We start from the raw sequence: 17,830 nt of genomic DNA, 5'->3' as shown, positions 1-17,830 counted from the left end.
AGCTCCTGGTCCTGTTTCTCCCCCTCACTGCTGCAGCTCATATGGACAGAGAGCTCCGTTGTCTTAACTATTGGAAAGATGAGTCACCTGCCATATTGAGCTTCCTTTTCAGCACCTAGAGCTGGGACAGCTCCCCCAGAGGGCCAAGAAGCAGCAGATCCTAAACCATCCCCACTTTTCCCCGGCTTGGGAAAAACAGGCCAAGCCTCTGAGATATGGTAGTTTTGTCTTATACTTTGCTTTTATTTCCCCTGCAATGAGTTCTTGCCCATTTAAGTGTGGAGGTCAGGACCCACGATGTGTGTGCGTGCCCACTGCATTAGCCTGCACTCCTTGGGTAGTCAATAAACATAAAGCAACAAGCAGTTTGATCCCTGGCCTAGTTGATACCTGGAAATATATCATCCAATTTGGAAAGCAGGATACCTTTTAATATCCCTCCCAGTACCCAACACGGGGATTCTCACAGAACAGGCACTCCATGAATATTGAATGAGTGAAAGAACAAATGGATGAGGGAGGCCAGTGGGGTTGCACCCAGGTCTCCTTTGTGGTGTCTGGCTCAGGATGCTCGGCCAGAAGAGAACACCTTCCAATCTGCAAAAGCTGAGAGAATGCCTCTAGGCCAGACTCCCAACTAATTCCCAGCACAAAATTGGACCTGCACATTCAGATGAATTGTGGCTTGAAGACTGCAATTACACCAGCACAGTGGTTCTCAGGTTTGTTTCAGTACGTGGCTATCCTTAACAGAAAAGGCTAGTCTAGTCCACACCCCTTCTCCTTACTCCAGGCCTTCTCCCTTCCCTATTCCTAGTTGTTGCTGTTTATTGCTTGGTTGTATCCGACTCTTTTTAGCCCCCCCAGAATCCTCTGTCCATGGGATTCTCCAGGCAAGAATACTGGAGTGGGTTGCTATTTCCTACTCCAGGGGACCTCCCAACCCAGGAATCAAGCCCTCGTCTCTTGCGTTGGCAGGTGGATTCTTTACCAGTGAGCTACCAAGGAAGCCTTACTTGTAAAGCAAAAGTTAAAATGCTAGTTGCTCAGCCATGTCTGACTCTTTTGCAACCCCATGGACTGTAGCCCACCAGGCTCCTCTGTCCATGGAATTCTCCAGGCAAGAATACTGGAGTGGGTTGCCATTCCCTTCTCCAGGGGACTTCCCAACCCAGAGACTGAATCGGCATCTCTTTTATTGACAGGTGGATTCTTTACCATTGAACCACCAGGGAAATCTTACTCCTCAGGCCACCTCAAAAATAAACTCTCCCTCTTGTCCACTCCATCTCCACCACTGGTCCCAGGTCAGGCCACCATCTAAGTAGGTGGGATCAATAGCTGTGCTTGTGTCATGATTTTAGAGCGTCTCCACACACGACCTTTAACACTTCCTAGTCATTTGGGTGAGGTCTCCTGAAAACAACACCACCATCAGGACAGGTAACCCAAGAAGGCATTAACACCTTAACTCAAACAGGTTCACCCACTTAGTAAACCTGCTGTCTGGCAGAAGCCTGAGGGAGTGGGACAGAGGAGGGGGAGGTTTTGACAGGCAGGGAAAGCTGTGAAGGAAAGGAGTCCTGGCCTGAGCTACAGCTGCCAGAGCAGGTGTAGGTGTGGTATCACATGAAGGGGTACACGTTCTCTGCCTGGCCTGTTGCAAAAATGCCACGGGAGCTCTGGAAGGATAGGCATAGGGCAGCCTCTGGGCTGCAAGCTGTGGGTATCCTGAAAGGTTGTCAACGTTCCCTGCAAGGTTGGGGGACAGAGAGATGTGTGATGGATTACAAAAGGCCAAGACTTCAGAACACCAAGCGACCTATGGGGATGCTCTGTTGGCTGAGTTTCTCTGCTACCAAGCTTCCAGAATTCTGGGGAGGGCGTCTGGCCAGAGATGACCCCCATGGATGCCATGCTTGCAGGCAGGTGGCAGCTCACAACAGATTGCCCATGCTGAGAACTCACACTGGCCGGGCGCAGATGCAGGAGGAGGGAAATGGCTGACACTGCAGGAGACGTAAGCTTCCCATGTCTGGGATGTTTACCTCATTAGGACGTTTTACGTAACATCAGCCAAAAACAGAAAGGGAAAACAGCTGGAGGGAGTCCGCTGGAGCTCAGACCTGGATTATGTCTCAGATTCTTCTAAGGCCAAGAGGGAACCTCTACGCAGCCCCTTCCTCCCTGGCTTGGTTATTCCATCGGCAAAGAAGTCAGCACAACGTGGACTGGGTTCCTAGGAGGAAAACTCTTGAGCCACCCTCCAAAGAGCATTGCAGCTGATATGAACAAAGAGGCAGTTATTGTTGTTATAATTACTGTTATCATCATCCCAAGCTCTTGTGTCTACACATTCATCTTGTCATGACCAGGGATGGCTGGGAATGAGGGGCCAGAAACCTAGGCAACTCCTGGGCTATGAGTCCAGAGGTCTGAATAGGAGTAAAGTTCAGAGGGCTTGCAATGTGGGAGACCTGGGTTCGATCCCTGGGTTGGGAAGGTCCCCTGGAGAAGGGAAAGGATACCCACTCCAATATTCTGACCTGGAGAATTCCGTGGACTGTGTCCATGGTGTCACACAGAGTCGGACACGACTGAGCGACTTTCACTTTCAGAGGGCAGATGAGCAGGCTTGGGACCCAAGAGGTGGGCGGTACCTGGGGGGTGGCTGGAGGGAGTCTTAGCACCAGGGAGGGCTCAGGGGCAGAAGGGATTAATTCTGGAAAGAGGGGAGGGTGTGGAAGAGACTATGGAAGAGGCTGAAGGAGGAACCAAGTAGGGCTTGACCAAGCAGAGTAAGAGGAGAGTGAGGCACGGAGATCCACAGCAGAGCAGCAGACAGCCTGAGCTTCCCGCGGTACACAGCCTGGAAGGGGCTGGTCCCCCACCAGACTAAACTAAAAACTACAGGACCCCAGCGTAGACAGCCAGGGGCCTCAGGGTCAGGGATCCAAGTGTGGCATCAGAGGGGCATGCATGAGACAAGACACTTTTGAATTTCATTTCTCCTCCTTCTTTGCATCATGTTCACTGAAATGTCTTTGTTCCTCCACGAAGACTTCATCTCTTTCTGTCTCCCTCCCTCCCCCAATACCTTTTCCCTCCTCTTCCCCTCCCTCTTGAACTACATACATATTGCTTCTGATTCGACTTTGCAAGGCTACCATGTGAGTGTGTGTTTGTGTCACTGGGGGATGGCAGGGAGGGGGGGAGGGGGCGGTGGTGAGCCCTCAGGAGGACAGCAAGGGGTGAGGAAGGATGTCAGGGGGTGGAGATCCTCTCTCCTTCCTTCCCTCCCTGGCCAGCTGGAAATGTGCTGTGTGACCATCCAATTTAATTAGCTGAACTTCCTTGATAGTCTTGATAGAAGGAAGCTTAAAAAAAAAAAAAAAACCACTCGCGCTTTTTCGGCTCTCGGGCTCTTGAAAGATAATGGAGAGGATCTGATTGCAGGAACGTGGAGCCCCGGCTCCCTGATTTCCCACTGCCAGGGGCAATCAACTATGAGCCGAAACCTCCATCTTGAAAACGCCAAGCTGAATGAGAGGATCTGAGCTCACAGGCACAGGGCTACAGAGTCTCGGGGCTCGAACCCCCGGGGGAGCCTCAGCGGCAGCTGCCCAGAGTCCCTGACGAGCAGAGTGGGGACCAGGGGGAGCAAGGGCTGTCCTCCCCACACCCTCCAGCGGTCCCTGCTCTGCAGCCCTCAGGCAGGCCCCCTGCTGCCGCCCCCCACCCCCGGGGTCACTGGCGTTGCCCCAAGCACAGCTCCACTCCACGCCAGCTTCTCGTTGCAGAAGTACATCTCAGCATCACCCCCTCCCCAGACCCAGCTTTCTCAGCCCCCCTTGGCTTCCCCCGGTCCTATCAGAGGCCCCCCCAGACCCCTCCTTCCTACGCACCCATCCTTGCCCTGCTACTGGCTGCGTCCAGGCCCCCCGTGCTGAAGGGGCATTCCAAAGCGACACCAGTGACAGAGAACGCAAAGGCAGAGCCACTGGGGATGGCCTCAGGGGCTCCTGGAGGTGGCACGGGGACACAGAATCCTCCAAACCAGCACGCAACCAGAGCCTGAGCTTCAGGCTGTGAAGCCCGTAGGGATGCGTTCTAGCAAGAGGAGGAAGTGTCACCGTTTAAGATGAAACTGTACTGCCAGCCTGGGTCCCCGGACCACTGCCAATCTTGCCCTGACACTCATCTCCTGCAGCCACCGGCCCCTCCGCGCTGGCCTGGCCACACATGCCCATCCTGCTCCAGCCCTGGAGGTGGTGAGAGGATCTGGCAGGAGTGCAGTGCCCCCCCCCGGAGCCCACCAAGGCTGGACCAACGCCACTCAGGGTGGCAGACAGGCAGGAAGACAAGGTGGGCTGCTCCCAGCAGACAGTCAGGTCTGGGCGGGTTGAGGGCACAGTCCCTACTATTGAAGGAGTTCTACCTTCTCTGGGGGAGCTCTTGCCGGGGTGGGAAGGAGAAACGGGCACATCCAACTCTTCATCAGCAATTACCATCTCAGAGAGGTTCAGAACCTTGTCACCAAATCACTCAGACAACTCAGCATTCAAACCTCCATTGCAGAGACCACCCTACACACACACACACACACACACACACGTCTGACTCTGACCTTTACTCCCCAGAGTGATGGTTATTATCTCCTTACACTTGGATTTGTAAACCTAGCGACCTATAAATTAATTTTATTCTTTCACCTGCTAGTCACGGGACCATAAGGTGAATGAGCTCTCAGTCAAACAGTTAAGCCTCTCATTGGTGGAATTAACTATTCAAAAACCACAGCATAGTTTTAAACCAAACAGTGCTTTTCTTACTTGAAAAAAAAAAAATTTCACAAGAGTGTTTGATGATCACATGCAAATTCTTTTGTTTAAATTTAAACTTTTTATTCACTATTGGGGTACAGCTGATTAATAATACTGTGATAGTTTCAGACGAACAGTGAAGGGACTCAGCCATACATATACATGCGTCCATCCTCCTCCAAACTCCCCTCCCATCCAGGCTCACGTGCAAATTCTTGATGAAAATGTATGTAATCAATACAACATAAGCTTCATCAAAGTCTGAAATATTTGCCCAGAATTATTTCAGCAGAAAAAAAAATCAAATTTTTGCTTTAACAGAACATCATTTACTGAGAAAAATTATTGAATATAAGATATTATGGTGAAATTATAAAACAATAACCAACCTAGCATTAAATGAATTTATTTGATCCCACTAACAATCTTAAAGAATACAGGATTCTCAAGTAAAGAAATCAGAGTCTGGTTTTCTTTTTTTAATTTCTAAAGCTCCATCATAAGGGTTTGTTAATCTTTGACCATTTCTATTTTATTTCAAAGGGGGCTTATACACCCGCTTCCTATCTAACGGCATCAATATCTGACCTTTGAAAACTAAAATTGACATTTACTATGCTTCCCCATGGGCTTCCCTGGCGGCTCAGTTGGTAAAGAACCTGCCCACCATGCAGGAGCCTGCCTGCAATACGGGACACCTGGGTTTGATCCCTGGGTTAGGAAGATCCTCTGGAGAAGCAAATGGTAACCCACTCCAGTATTCTTGCTTGAAAACTCCATAGACAGAAGAGCCTCGCAGGCTACAGGCATGGGGTCGCAGAGTCGGACACGACTGAGCACAATGCGCTTTCTTTTTTCTTTCTGTCTATGGTTCCCCATTGTGTCAACATTGCCAATTACACTTAGCAGCAGCTTCAGATACGACCGATGCTCACCTGCCCTCTGATAAAAATAGCTGCCGTGGATGTCGGGAACAGCAGACGCTCTCTGCTGGTTTCACAGCCCATCAGGCCGCTTTGTGAAACCGGCAGATGAATCCCACACCAAAGGAGAGCCTCGACTCCACCCAACATGGGGTGCCCAAACTTCTGCATGCATCAGTCGCTGAGACGGCTTTTATCAGTTAAAAATAGATCTGTTCGCAACCCCATTCACCACAGCAGAGGCTCACGCTGAATTCTGCAGAAGTTAAGGGCACTCCAGTTTTAGAACAAGAACCCCGGAGACACAGGGCTCAGAGAAGGTCCATAAAGCTGAGCATCAGCCTCTTCTCGATCTTTGCTAACACCATGTAACACACTTTCAGTGATGTCGCCACGGGTCGTCCATCTGAATTCCAGATTCTCCGCTGTGTGCACAGCCAAAAACACTCTACAAGGTCTCCCATGAAGTGCATCTGTGCCATTTACACTAGAATAACTTTCCTTCTTGCTGAAAAACTTCCACAAGCTATCTTAATTGCTTGAAGCAATTACACTATATTGTAATTAGCGCATTGCCTTATAATTATTTGCTTTGAGAATGTCTCTCTCCACTCCTCCCCGCCCTCCTCCACCTCCAGACGTGAGCTCTTTGAAAGCGTTCTCTGTGGCCTGGGTGTCCACCATGTGCCCTAGTACACAGAAAAACTTGGTAACTGGGACTGAATTGAGTGGAATTGAATGGAAGCTGCAATACCAACAACTTCTTCAATTCAATGATGACTCCCCCTCCAGTTATATTTAAGCGGTTATTCAACCAAGCTTGCCACGTATCTTGAACATCCATTGTAGGTGTCTATTAAAGTGACTATCCCAGACCAATGCAATGTGACAAATAAGCAGTCACGGTCAAGGATTTATATACTTGGCTTCTGGTATGTCTACCTCCAAAAAGGAAATTAATAACCCTTACTGGTGTCCCTAAGGCAAACCTCACATTAAAGTTAAGTATGTGGGAAGCTTAGCTCAACATCTAGCACACGAGGATGCCCGTTGGACATTCGCTCTCTGTCCTCGGGGTCTGGTTTGTGTCCACCAGTGATAAAGCTTGTAGGGGGAACCATTTGGTTGATGCCTTCCCATCTACTCACACCTGCCCCTACATTATTTGGGGCCAGGGGCTCTAAGTAATACTCATCCAGACACCTAGTCACAATATTTTTCCTGAAACCAATGGATCATTGCTCTATTTGTTTAATTTTACTTGTTTCTCACCCCACCCATCAACAGCCAACCCAAAAAGTGGGACAGACCCAGGCTCCATGCACACCAAAGATAACTAGGCAACAATAAAGAGAAGAAATATGGGTTTGGCCTTCATCAAAGCTTACCCACAACAGGATCCTTGTTTTCAATAAAGAGCCTCCTGCATGTATACATGGAAACTGAAACTTAACCGTGTGACATTGTGTGAAAAAAACTGGAATCGGGAAGAAATGATAAGTGCACCAGAGGTGGCGTGGAGCTTGCTTACAGGAAGGATGTGTTCTCATGAACCATGCCTGCAACAAGGAGAGTTATCGTTACACAGACAAGCAGGTGGATCCCGTGGAGCAGAAAAGTAAAAATAGTCAACCAACCCTGTTTGCTCATTAAGTCATCATCTTATCATATTAATAATTTAAGTCTCTGAGAATCCCTGACCAAAATCTTCCTTAACCAATGAAGGCACATATTCTGATCTTCGCTGAGCCATCACAGGAGAACCCAGGTCCCAGAGCCTTTCATTCTCCCGGAGATAAACTTGTCAGTGGAGGACCAGGTCCTCCCGCTCAGGCGCCCTGCCCAACTGCAAATTTCCAGTGCGATACTGTCTGCAACCACCAGCAGGTCTTAACCCACACAGAGGATGACACAAGGGATTAGCAGGTTGCCACAATAATGCCCCAAGAAACTTGGACACAAGCTGGACTTGAATCCCAGGAACCGGTTCAGTCAGGTAGGTGAAATCTGAAATGCCTACTAGGGTAGCAAAGCAAGACCACGGATCATTGTCTAGTTGCTAATCATTTTTTGTGTCAATTGTAGAAGCAAACTCCTCAAAACTACAATACAGTCAAAACCAACTGGGGCAGTTCTGACCCACAGACATTCAGACTTTAAGAATTGCCACCATGTTCTGAGACTGTCCACAGGTCTCTGATAGAGGTCCATCTGTCCGTCCAGACCAAGCTGCTGATGGGCATCCAACCTCCATGCCCTCCAAAGGTCACAGCCAAGGAAAGAGACTCAGGGGTACTTACGCAGAGCGTGCCACTCATCCTGGCGGATGGTCTTCGTGATGTTGAAGGTGAGGTTCCTGGGGATGGTGGCTGAGGAGTAGTGGTATTTGATGTACGTGCACCGCTCAATTTCTCCTGGAAAAGAGACAGGAGGCCAAATGTTAATGAGGCAGCAACCATGTCTGGGGCAATTTCCAGGATCTGTTTTTCTATCCTGGGGGGAGAGACTTGTTTCCTATTGGGTGGGCCTGGTGACCCTGACATTTTGTAAATACAAGGTAGTAACCTCAGCTCCAAAAGAGCAAGAGAGTCGAACAAAATCAAACACCATCCATCTAGATGGCACTAGTGGTAAAGAACCCACCTGCCAGTGCAGGATTTGCAAGACACTTGGGTTCGATCCCTGGAGAAGGAAATGGCAATTCACTCCAGTATTCTTGCCTGGGAAATCTTATGGACAGAGGAGCCTGGTGGACTACACTTCATGGGGTCACAAACAGTCAGACATGACTGTGCATACACACACACACACACACACACACACACACACACACACACACACACACACACACACACACACACACACACACACACACACACACACACACACACACACACACACACACACACTGCCCCCCACCCCCAGCCTCTGGCATCATGCAGATAGGAAGAGTCCAAGCTGAGGCTGATGGCAGCTTGTTAAGAAAGTAGTACCCATGTGTTTAACCTTAAGAAAATCAACTTATACGTCAAGGGAGGATGTTTGGTATCTAAAAACATTTACAGTCTGCACCCATGGAACAGCAGCAAGCAGGCTTTGGCCTTAATCACATAGCATGTGCTGTCTTGTGGAAAGGTGAGCTAGAGGGGCCTCTTCCCTCTTCTCTATCCCATGGCCCCCACCAGCCTCACCTCTAAACACAAAGCACTCAGTTCCATGTGTACCTCCTTGAACCAGTCTCCTCTCAGATTTCTTGGACGAAGTCGAAGTCCCTTGACATACTCAACTGCCTGGTCCAATTAGGACTTTTTCTGAGACGCTGTTATCAATCAACACAAGCTTTGCTAGTAAGATTATCAAGAGTCCTGTATTTCAGAGCCAGAGGTTCTCAAATGATAGCCCTGGGACCACAGCATCAGCATTCCCTGGGACCCTGCTAGAAATGCCACTTCCCAGGCTTAACCCCACACCTGCTGAATCAAAATCCCCGAAGTAGAGTCTGCAATATGAATTTTACTAGGCCCTCCAGGCAATTCTGTTGCACACTTGAGTTTGAAAACTGCCACCATCGAGAATCTAATAGAATTGCCAATGAGTGAGTTTATAAATCTGCCGGGTTGGCCAAATTCAAAAGGTAAGCAAGATTAGGAGTTCTTGGTCTCCTGCAGGCTCTTCTATTGGCACTTACTTATCCGGGGGATATTAAAACTCAAGTGTCAGGGCATCATGAAGAATCAGGAAAGGAGTGATTTTTAAAGTTTAGGGGTTTTAAATTTTGGTTTTGCACCTGAATGGATTTTGATGGTAATCCATTTTGCACCCCACTGATTTTCAATTTATAAGTAGTGGCACCTGATTGAATTGTCTGACCCCTGGCTCACTGTCAACAGGGAACCTGGCAATAGGTGGAGTGCAGTAATTTAGACAGTGCCTTATTGTAAATCACGTCTGGACGACCGCCCACTGTTAGTTACTGGCAGACACTCCTGCAATGGGACAGACCCTGTCCAGAGGCAAAGTTTTGAGGAAAGCGTTAGGTACTCTTTTTTTTTTTTAATTTCTCAGCTCCTCTGCCTCTGACCTCTTAGCCCACAAACATCCTGAAGTCTCTCATGGGCTCCCCCCATGCCCCCCACCTCTGTCTTCCTTCTTCCCTCACCTGCTACACTTCTAGAAAAAATAGTCTTCCCGACGGTCTCCGCTTCCAGAACCCACATTCACACCTCATTTCTATAACAATTTCCATTAACAGCATCAGTTCCCACCCAGTCTATATCACAAAGCCCACGGCCATCGCCAAGGCTTTCCGGGGCTCTAATGGTGCCCCTCCTCCCTGGCATCCAACTGGTCACCGAATTCCAATCGTTTTATGTCAGAAATGTTCCTGGAATCCAGCCTGCCTGCCTTCTGTCCCCACTCCCTCCATCATAGCTGTGAGAACACAGTGACCAATCTCAACAAACAGCCACACTGAGGACTTACGAAGTAGGAAAGAGTTGCCAAGTGCCTAGTGGACGAGTGGTTTCCAACTTAGGTCTTGGAGCACATAGAAAAGATGTGTGCAAGGCACTGGGTGGGCTGCTGGGCCTTGTCCAGCCTCGCCAAGGGCCAAAGGAGCCACATCCCCATAACCCATTTGTGGTTTCTATACATGTCATCATCCCTGGGTCAGGAAGATGCCCTGGAGAAGGAAGTGGATATCCACTCCAGTATTCTTGCCTGGAGAATCCCATGGAAAGAGGAGTCTGGTGGGCTACAGTCCATGGGGTCGCCAAGAGTCAGACACGACTGAGCGATTAACACTCACTTACACTTACACACATGTCCCACTGGTGGCACACTCTATTATAAACAATGCCTTACTAATCTTTCTATGATCCAATTAAGCAGGTGCTATTATACTCCTCACCCCTATTTTACAAATAAAAAAAATGGAGGCTCAAAAAGATTAAGTGACTTGCCCAAGGGAGGAGCAGGGCCAGGCTCAGAACCCTGAGGATCTGGGTTATTGGATCTGGCATAGGATCGCCTTATTGGAGTATCTCTCCTGTCAGGCCACCCTTCATACTGCCGCTCAGACTGTACCATAGAAAGAAAGTGCAGTCTGTCATGCAGGGGATACACCCCACACTCCTGGCAGAAAGTCCCAGCCCCCATGTAGCCCCGACCAGGACACAACCGAGGCTCCAGCCAGGTGCCCTCCCCACCCTGCCCCATCGAGGTTGGATCCGCTCACAACTCTGTCCCTCCTCTCCTCCCCATCTTTCCTTCACCAGGTACACACCTCCAGCTCCTCAGGGAAGCCCCACTCACATCTAGGACAGCACCCAGGAGTAGGCATCCAACAGCCCCTCCTTCTCCCCCTCCTTGATCGGGTCGTCCTGCTGCAGCCAGCACACCAATGGGCTGTGATTTATCTATTTACACGCCTCACTCTTCCACTGCATTACTAGTTTCTGGAGGGCAGAGACTTGTCTTATTCATTCATCTTTATGTCCCTGGCCCCCAGCACAGGGTAAGCACCAAGAACCTATGCTTTGAAGAAAGTGATGCATAATACAAGGCGCCCTTTATAAGATCACAGTGGGTAAGGAATCCAACTGCTTCTATTGTATGCAAGGGATTAAAACAATGGAGGCAAATTAGAATGTCATTAATAAATGGAGGTGACTGTTGCAGAACTCTGGGAGCCTATGGCAAATACCTCTTCCCTGTCTGGACCACGCAAGGAGAGGCTTGTCAGTCACATATGAACACAGAATAGCCTCTTACCACACTTTGTAAATGTAATCCAAGGGACAACTAGGTCAATGGTTTCAGAGTAGAAAAAAGACAGAGAAAAGAAAGAGAGGGAGATATTAGAGAGAAAGGGTTTTTACATGAATGTCATGAGCAACCATGTGGGACAGACACAGTTGAGCAGGTTGTGCACTGCACAAGGATGCCTCTCACGGGGTACCCGCATGCTGAAGTACAGCCGCTGCTCTGCTTGTGAAGACCTGCACCATGGTGGGGTATGCAGGGGATGTCCCAGTCAGAGAGGCTGCCTTCATCTAATTTGCACAAAGATGGCATGAGAACTAGGAGCCACGCTACACTCCATAATTTCAAGATCAAACAAAATACTCCCTGGGCCCAGCTTGGAAGACACAAGATGGAATCCCACTGGTAACAGCTAGATGAGTGCCTGTCACTCACATCTGAGAGATGTACCTGATTTCCTGGCTGAGACCAGGTTCTCTCAGCCTCAAAACATACTCAACAAGTGGTCACAGGTTCCAGGCTTCCTGAACCTCCCTCGGCCCCAGCCTACCAGGCCAGCCAGGGACGAGGCCACCTGACACTCAACAAGAGAAAGGAGCTGACGGACAGGCGCGGTGGGCAGCCGGCCAGGGAGCTTGGCTGGAGAACTTCCCAACAGCCCCGCTGGAGGCCCTCACTATTTGCTTTGCCTCAGGGATGCAAGCATCCTGCCTTTGACAGCAATTAAATTTGAAAGACTCAAATATTGCCTAAGAAGAAAGGCAAAATATTTACCCATGTGTCTGCAGGTCCTGTCAGTGTGCTGGGCTTTTGTCAATACAGGCGCCATCTGGGCACCAAATTCGTGTGCCCAGAATGTGGGCTTCCCAACACAAACAGGTTTTCCTGCAAAGGACGGTGGAAGGTAACAGAGAAGCCTGTGACCTTCCCCGACTCCTGCATTCCAGCCCGGAGAGGGGAGCTTCCCCCTCCTGAAGCCTCAGCTGAGGGGCCAAAAAACTGGTCAGTGAGACATCAGGGGCAGGAGGGAGTGCCTCCTGTGGGCACCTGGGACTTGATACCTTCAGCCATGCCTTGCCTTCTGAGCTGAGGACCCTCCAAGCTGCGTGTCAGAGTCCCAAAGTGTTAAGTTGCTCAGTCATGTCTGACTCTTTGCGACCCCATGGACTGTATAGCCAGCCAGGTTCCTCCATCCATGGAATTCTCTAGGCAAGAATACTGGAGTGGGTGGCCATTCCCTTCTCCAGGAGGATCTTCCTGACCCAGGGATTGAACCAGGGTCTCCCGCATTGCAGGCAGATTCTTTACCATCTGAGCCACCATCAGAGTCCCAGGGAGACAGGATAGCCAAACAGGTAACTGAGGAGGGTTTCCAAAGCGATCAGTTTACAAAGCTGAGCATAGGGTGTAAAGGGGGCCAGCCAAGGGTGGGGCAGGGCCCTGGAGCTGGCAACACGAGGAGGTGGGGCAACCCCAAGGCTGGGCAAGGCAGAGCAGGGACCATCACGGGAATCTGGAGAAGAGGGCCCTGGGAGGGAGGTGATGCAGGCTCCAGGAGCAGGTACAGCCCATCTGAGTGAGGGGCAGGGTATAAACGGCCAATCTCTTGCTCCTCCCACCCACACCTCCCGCCAAGTCCTCCCAGAGCTGAACACACCTAGAAGTCAAAGCACAATGCAACCTCTGAGCCCAGAGCAGGTAAAGACGGAACTGGACTCAAAGGACAAACGCAAGCATCCAGCCCTCTCCCCTTCTACATCATCACTCCAGCTCCCTCTAGTCCAACAAGAGGGCCTCCCTCCTCCCTTCCACCTCTCAAAGTCCTCAGTGGCAAAGGGAGACCCGGGAACAAGGAACAGGGGGACACACTGTTCTCATCCTTTCTCTCCATTTCAAATGCTTTAAGACCCAAGGCATGAGTCTGGTAACTCACATCAAGTCCTGATGTGGTCCCTGCACACAGTAAGTGCTCAACAAATACTATTGGGTTGGCCAAGAAGTTCACTGGGGCTTTTTCTTAATGTCTTATGGAAAAACCCAAACTCTCTGGCCAATCCCACAGTCATGATGAAGAAAGACCACGGAAATCAGAAATAGTATCAGCAATGTTTGCATCACAGTACATACACACAGAGGCAGGGGGTGGGGTATGGGGGTGGGAAGAGGGAGAGAGAGAAACTTCATACGCAGTAACCCTAGGAGACTCGTAGCTTGAGAGCCGACATATGCTGGGCATATGAGAAAACACAGAAAACAGAGGGGAGCAGAGGAGACTGCCCACATGGTGAGCTCTGGATTCTCACCCCACCCTACAAGGAAACCACAGGTGAGGCTCCTTTCACATGCATCTACTATCAGCAAGGTGTGGTTTCCAGGAGTCTACTTCTCCAGAGTTATGCATGGTAAGTGGAAACCTTCTTAGACAGGGAAATTTTAGAGGCAGTGCTAGGACTCAGCCCCATGCCATCTAGAATCACCTCCCATAAACAGGTGCCACTTAGGTTCATGCATTAGTAAGTCATTCCTTTGGGTCAGACACTATTTTCGTGGGCCCCTATTTTTAAAACTCTTTTAAGTCAGTCCAAATGGGATTGTCCCTAGTCACCAGTGCCTAGGTATGGATGAGATCCTGAAATTCCTTTCCTCTAGACTAGAGAGCTTCCTTCATAGCTCTGCTGGAAAAGAATCTGCCTGCAATGCAGGACACCTCGGTTTGATTCCTGGGTTGGGAAGATCCACTGGAGAAGCGATAGGCTACCCACTCCAGTTCTTGGGCTTCAATTGTGGCTCAGCTGATAAAGAATCCACCTGCAATGCAGGAGACCTGGGTTCAATCCCTGGGTTGGGAAGATCCCCTGGAGAAAGGGAAAGGCTACCACATTTCAGTATTCCGGCCTGGAGAATTCCATGAACTGTATAGTCCATGGGGTCACAAAGAGTTGGACACGACTAGGCGACTTTCACTAGATGAGAGGGATCCTCAGCAGCAGGGCACCCCTAGAGAAGACAGGCTAAGAAAGGCACAAGGATCCTGGCAGCTCATGGGGGCGGGGGAATTTGCTATGAAGGCAAACCCACAACTTCACAACCATATCTGGCGCTGACCAGGGTGGGCCTGAGAAAGAACCAGAACATGGAAACCCTCTCTCCAGCCCCCACTTAAAAAGTGGAGTGATGCACGTTGGGCGTGGGATGGTCAAACGCATTGATGTTTAGGAAAACTTGGGTTTAACAATCTATAAAAGGTTTACTTACTGTGGGACTTTAATAAGAGTTTTTCACATACACGGTGATTCCCAAGAAGAGAAGGGATAGGTGTGGCATGCAGGCTTCCCCAGACTCCTTTGACCCCCAAATCCTTTTTTTATTCAAAGAGCAGTTTCTACCACTCAACTGTTTGAGTTCCTCAGAACCAGAACGCAGGTCTTTTGTTTGCATTTCTACCCCCAGGGCCAGGCAAGGGTTGACACAAAGCCCTCACTACATCTATGGATAAATGAGGAATAGACACCAGGGTCTGTTCTTTGATCAAATGGTCTACATGATGAAGTAAGTAGTTGGCTTCAAGTTCATGCTAGCCTCCTCCCTGTAGGCACACCTGGGAGCCACCTACAAAGCAGCATCAGGGGCAAATGCCCGCTCAGGTGTGTGCATGAGGCCCTGAAGTTGGTCTGGGTCTCTGTGGGCAGGACTAGGGCCTTGGCTCTCATTGTTCTCAGCCCACTCGGACTCCCAGGCACACGAACAGCACCCACACCAGGTCCATAGCAAGCTTTCCTCCTCATCACAGTTCCTGGTCCACTTAGCCCTCCTGGGTGCAGGAGAGTCAATATTCACAAGAGACCCTCAACCAAGGATGTGAGAGCCAGCGAGCAAGCGCCCTGCCCCCTAAAGGATGACCACGAGGTGCTCTCGGCACAGTCACCCTGAGGGAGGCCCCAGGACCCACGCTAAACTCACAGCAGGAGACAGTTCAGTGCTGCACCCTCCATTGGCTTCCCCTCCTTCCTCCCTTCTTGGGAACTCCCCCTAAAGTCCCTGACTTGAGCTCTGCTTTAGAGGCACCCAAACTCTGAATCCCAATCCCAAATAAATCTAGTCCCAAAGAAAGGCAATGCCAGAGAATGTTCAAACTACCGCACAATTGCACTCATCTCACACACTAGCAAAGTGAAGTCGCTCAGTCATGTCCGACTCTTTGCGACTTCATGGAATGTACCCTACCAGGTTCCTCTATCCATGGGATTTTCCAGGCAAGAATACTGGACTGGGTTGCCATTTCCTTCTCACACACTAGCAAAGTAATGCTCAAAATTCTCCAAGCCAGGCTTCAACAGTATGTGAACCGTGAACTTCCAGATGTTCAAGCTGGATTTAGAAAAGGCAGAGGAACCAGAGATCAAATTGCAAACATCTGCTGGATCATCAAAAAAGCAATAAAGATCCAGAAAAACATCTACCTTTGCTTTATTGACTACACCAAAGCCTTTGACTGTGTGGATCACAATAAACTGTGGAAAATTCTTCAAGAGATGGGAATATCAGACCACCTGATCTGTCTCCTAAGAAATCTGTATGCAGGTCAAGAAGCAACAGTTAGAACTGGACATGGAACAAGAGACTGGTTCCAAATTGGGAAAGGAGTACGTTGAGACTGTATACTGTCACCCTGTTTATTTAACTGATATGCAGAATACATCCGGAGAAGGCAATGGCACCCCACTCCAGTCCTCTTGCCTGGAAAATCCCATGGATGGAGGAGCCTGGTAGGCTGCAGTCCATGGGGTCGCTAAGAGTCAGACATGACTGAGCGACTTCACTTTCACTTTTCACTTCCACGCATTGGAGAAGGAAATGGCAACCCACTCCAGTGTTCTTGCCTGGAGAATCCCAGGGATGGGGGAGCCTGGTGGACTGATGTCTATGGGGTCACACAGAGTTGGACACAACTGAAGTGACTTAGCAGCAGCAGCAGCAGAATACATCATGAGAAATGCCAGGCTGGATGAAGCACAAGCTGGAATCAAGATTCCCAGGAAAAATATCAATAACCTCAGATATGCAGACAACACCACCCTTATGGCAGAAAGGGAAGAAGAACTAAAGAGCCTATTGATGAAAGTGAAAGAGGAGAGTGAAAAAGTTGACTTAAAACTCAATATTCAGAAAACTAAGATCATGGCATCTGGTCCCATTACTTCATGGCAAATAGATGGGGAAACAATGGAAACAGTGAAAGACTTTATTTTGGGGGGCTCCAAAATCACTGCAGATGGTGATTGAAGCCATGAAATAAAAAGACGCTTGCTCCCTGGAAGAAAAGCTATGACCAACTTAGTTAGCATATTAAAAAGCAGAGACATTACTTTGCCAACAAAAGTCCGTCTAGTCAAAGCTATGGTTTTTCCAGTAGTCACATACAGATGTGAGAGTTGAACTATAAAGAAAGCTGAGCGCCAAAGAATTGATGCTTTTGAACTGTGGTTTTGGAGAAGACTCTTGAGAGTCCCTCGGACTGCAGGGAGATCCAACGAGTACATCCTAAAGGAAATCAGTCCTGAAAATTCATTGGAAGGACTGATGTTGAAGCTGAAACTCCAATACTTTGGCCACCTGATGCAAAGAGATGACTCACTGGAAAAGACCTTGATGCTGGGAAAGATTGAAGGCAGGAGGAGAATGGGACAACAGAGGATGAGATGGTTGGATGGCATCACCAACATAAGGGACATGAGTTTGAGTAGTCTCTGGGAGTTGGTGATGGACAGGGAAGCCTGGCGTGCTGCAGTCCACGGGGTCACAAAGAGTTGGACACGACTGAGTGACTGAACTGAACTGAACTGAAACTCTGAAATGCTCTTCTTGATATTCCAGCATCCCACTGGACTACTGGACCACTGCTGAGAGTCCACAGGCTTCCTTCATCGCAGAGCTCCTTCTTTAAAAAAATTAAATCTGTTCAATGCCTTCCAGACAGTGAGGGCTTTGGACACTCACTTTACCCCCGCATCATGGTCATAACAACCTTGAGAGGCAGATATTCTCTCTCTCTGTGTTCTCAGCCCATGTTCAGTAGTATTCTCATATGGCTGAAGAAAGGGAGAGTTTAAGGGAGATGACGGCCTTCCCTGGAGCCAGCCAGCCAGCCATGAGAACAGGCAGAGTCCAGGTGTCAGCACAGCGGTTTCAGACACCACAGCTATAAAGATTCCATGGCCTGGCAGGAGGTTTATGGAAAACAAGGATTATTTTGCAGCCACAGAGCCTTGTATGTGCAGGAACTTTACATCCACTGATAAGGAAGAAGGGGGGACATCACCC

At 49.3% G+C, this 17,830-nt stretch overlaps 1 protein-coding gene across 2 annotated transcripts in view; it reads right to left on the bottom strand.

Annotated features, from left to right (window-relative positions):
- TMEM178B (transmembrane protein 178B) overlaps positions 1–17,830 on the bottom strand; it is a 398,497-nt gene that overhangs the window by 257,404 nt on the left and 123,263 nt on the right. For both annotated transcript variants that reach the window (XR_006334967.1, XM_043872724.1), the window contains exon 2: positions 8,047–8,160. Coding sequence is in view for 1 of the 2 variants with exons in the window: in XM_043872724.1 (XP_043728659.1) it covers positions 8,047–8,160 (114 nt within the window). In the remaining variant the exon portion in view is untranslated. The remainder of the gene's footprint in view (positions 1–8,046; positions 8,161–17,830) is intronic.

This window comes from Cervus elaphus, chromosome 18 (assembly GCF_910594005.1).
Source record: "Cervus elaphus chromosome 18, mCerEla1.1, whole genome shotgun sequence".
Lineage (NCBI taxonomy): Eukaryota > Metazoa > Chordata > Mammalia > Artiodactyla > Cervidae > Cervus > Cervus elaphus.
The sequence above is the reverse complement of the archived record's forward strand: the minus strand, read 5'-3'. Positions and strand labels throughout refer to the sequence as shown.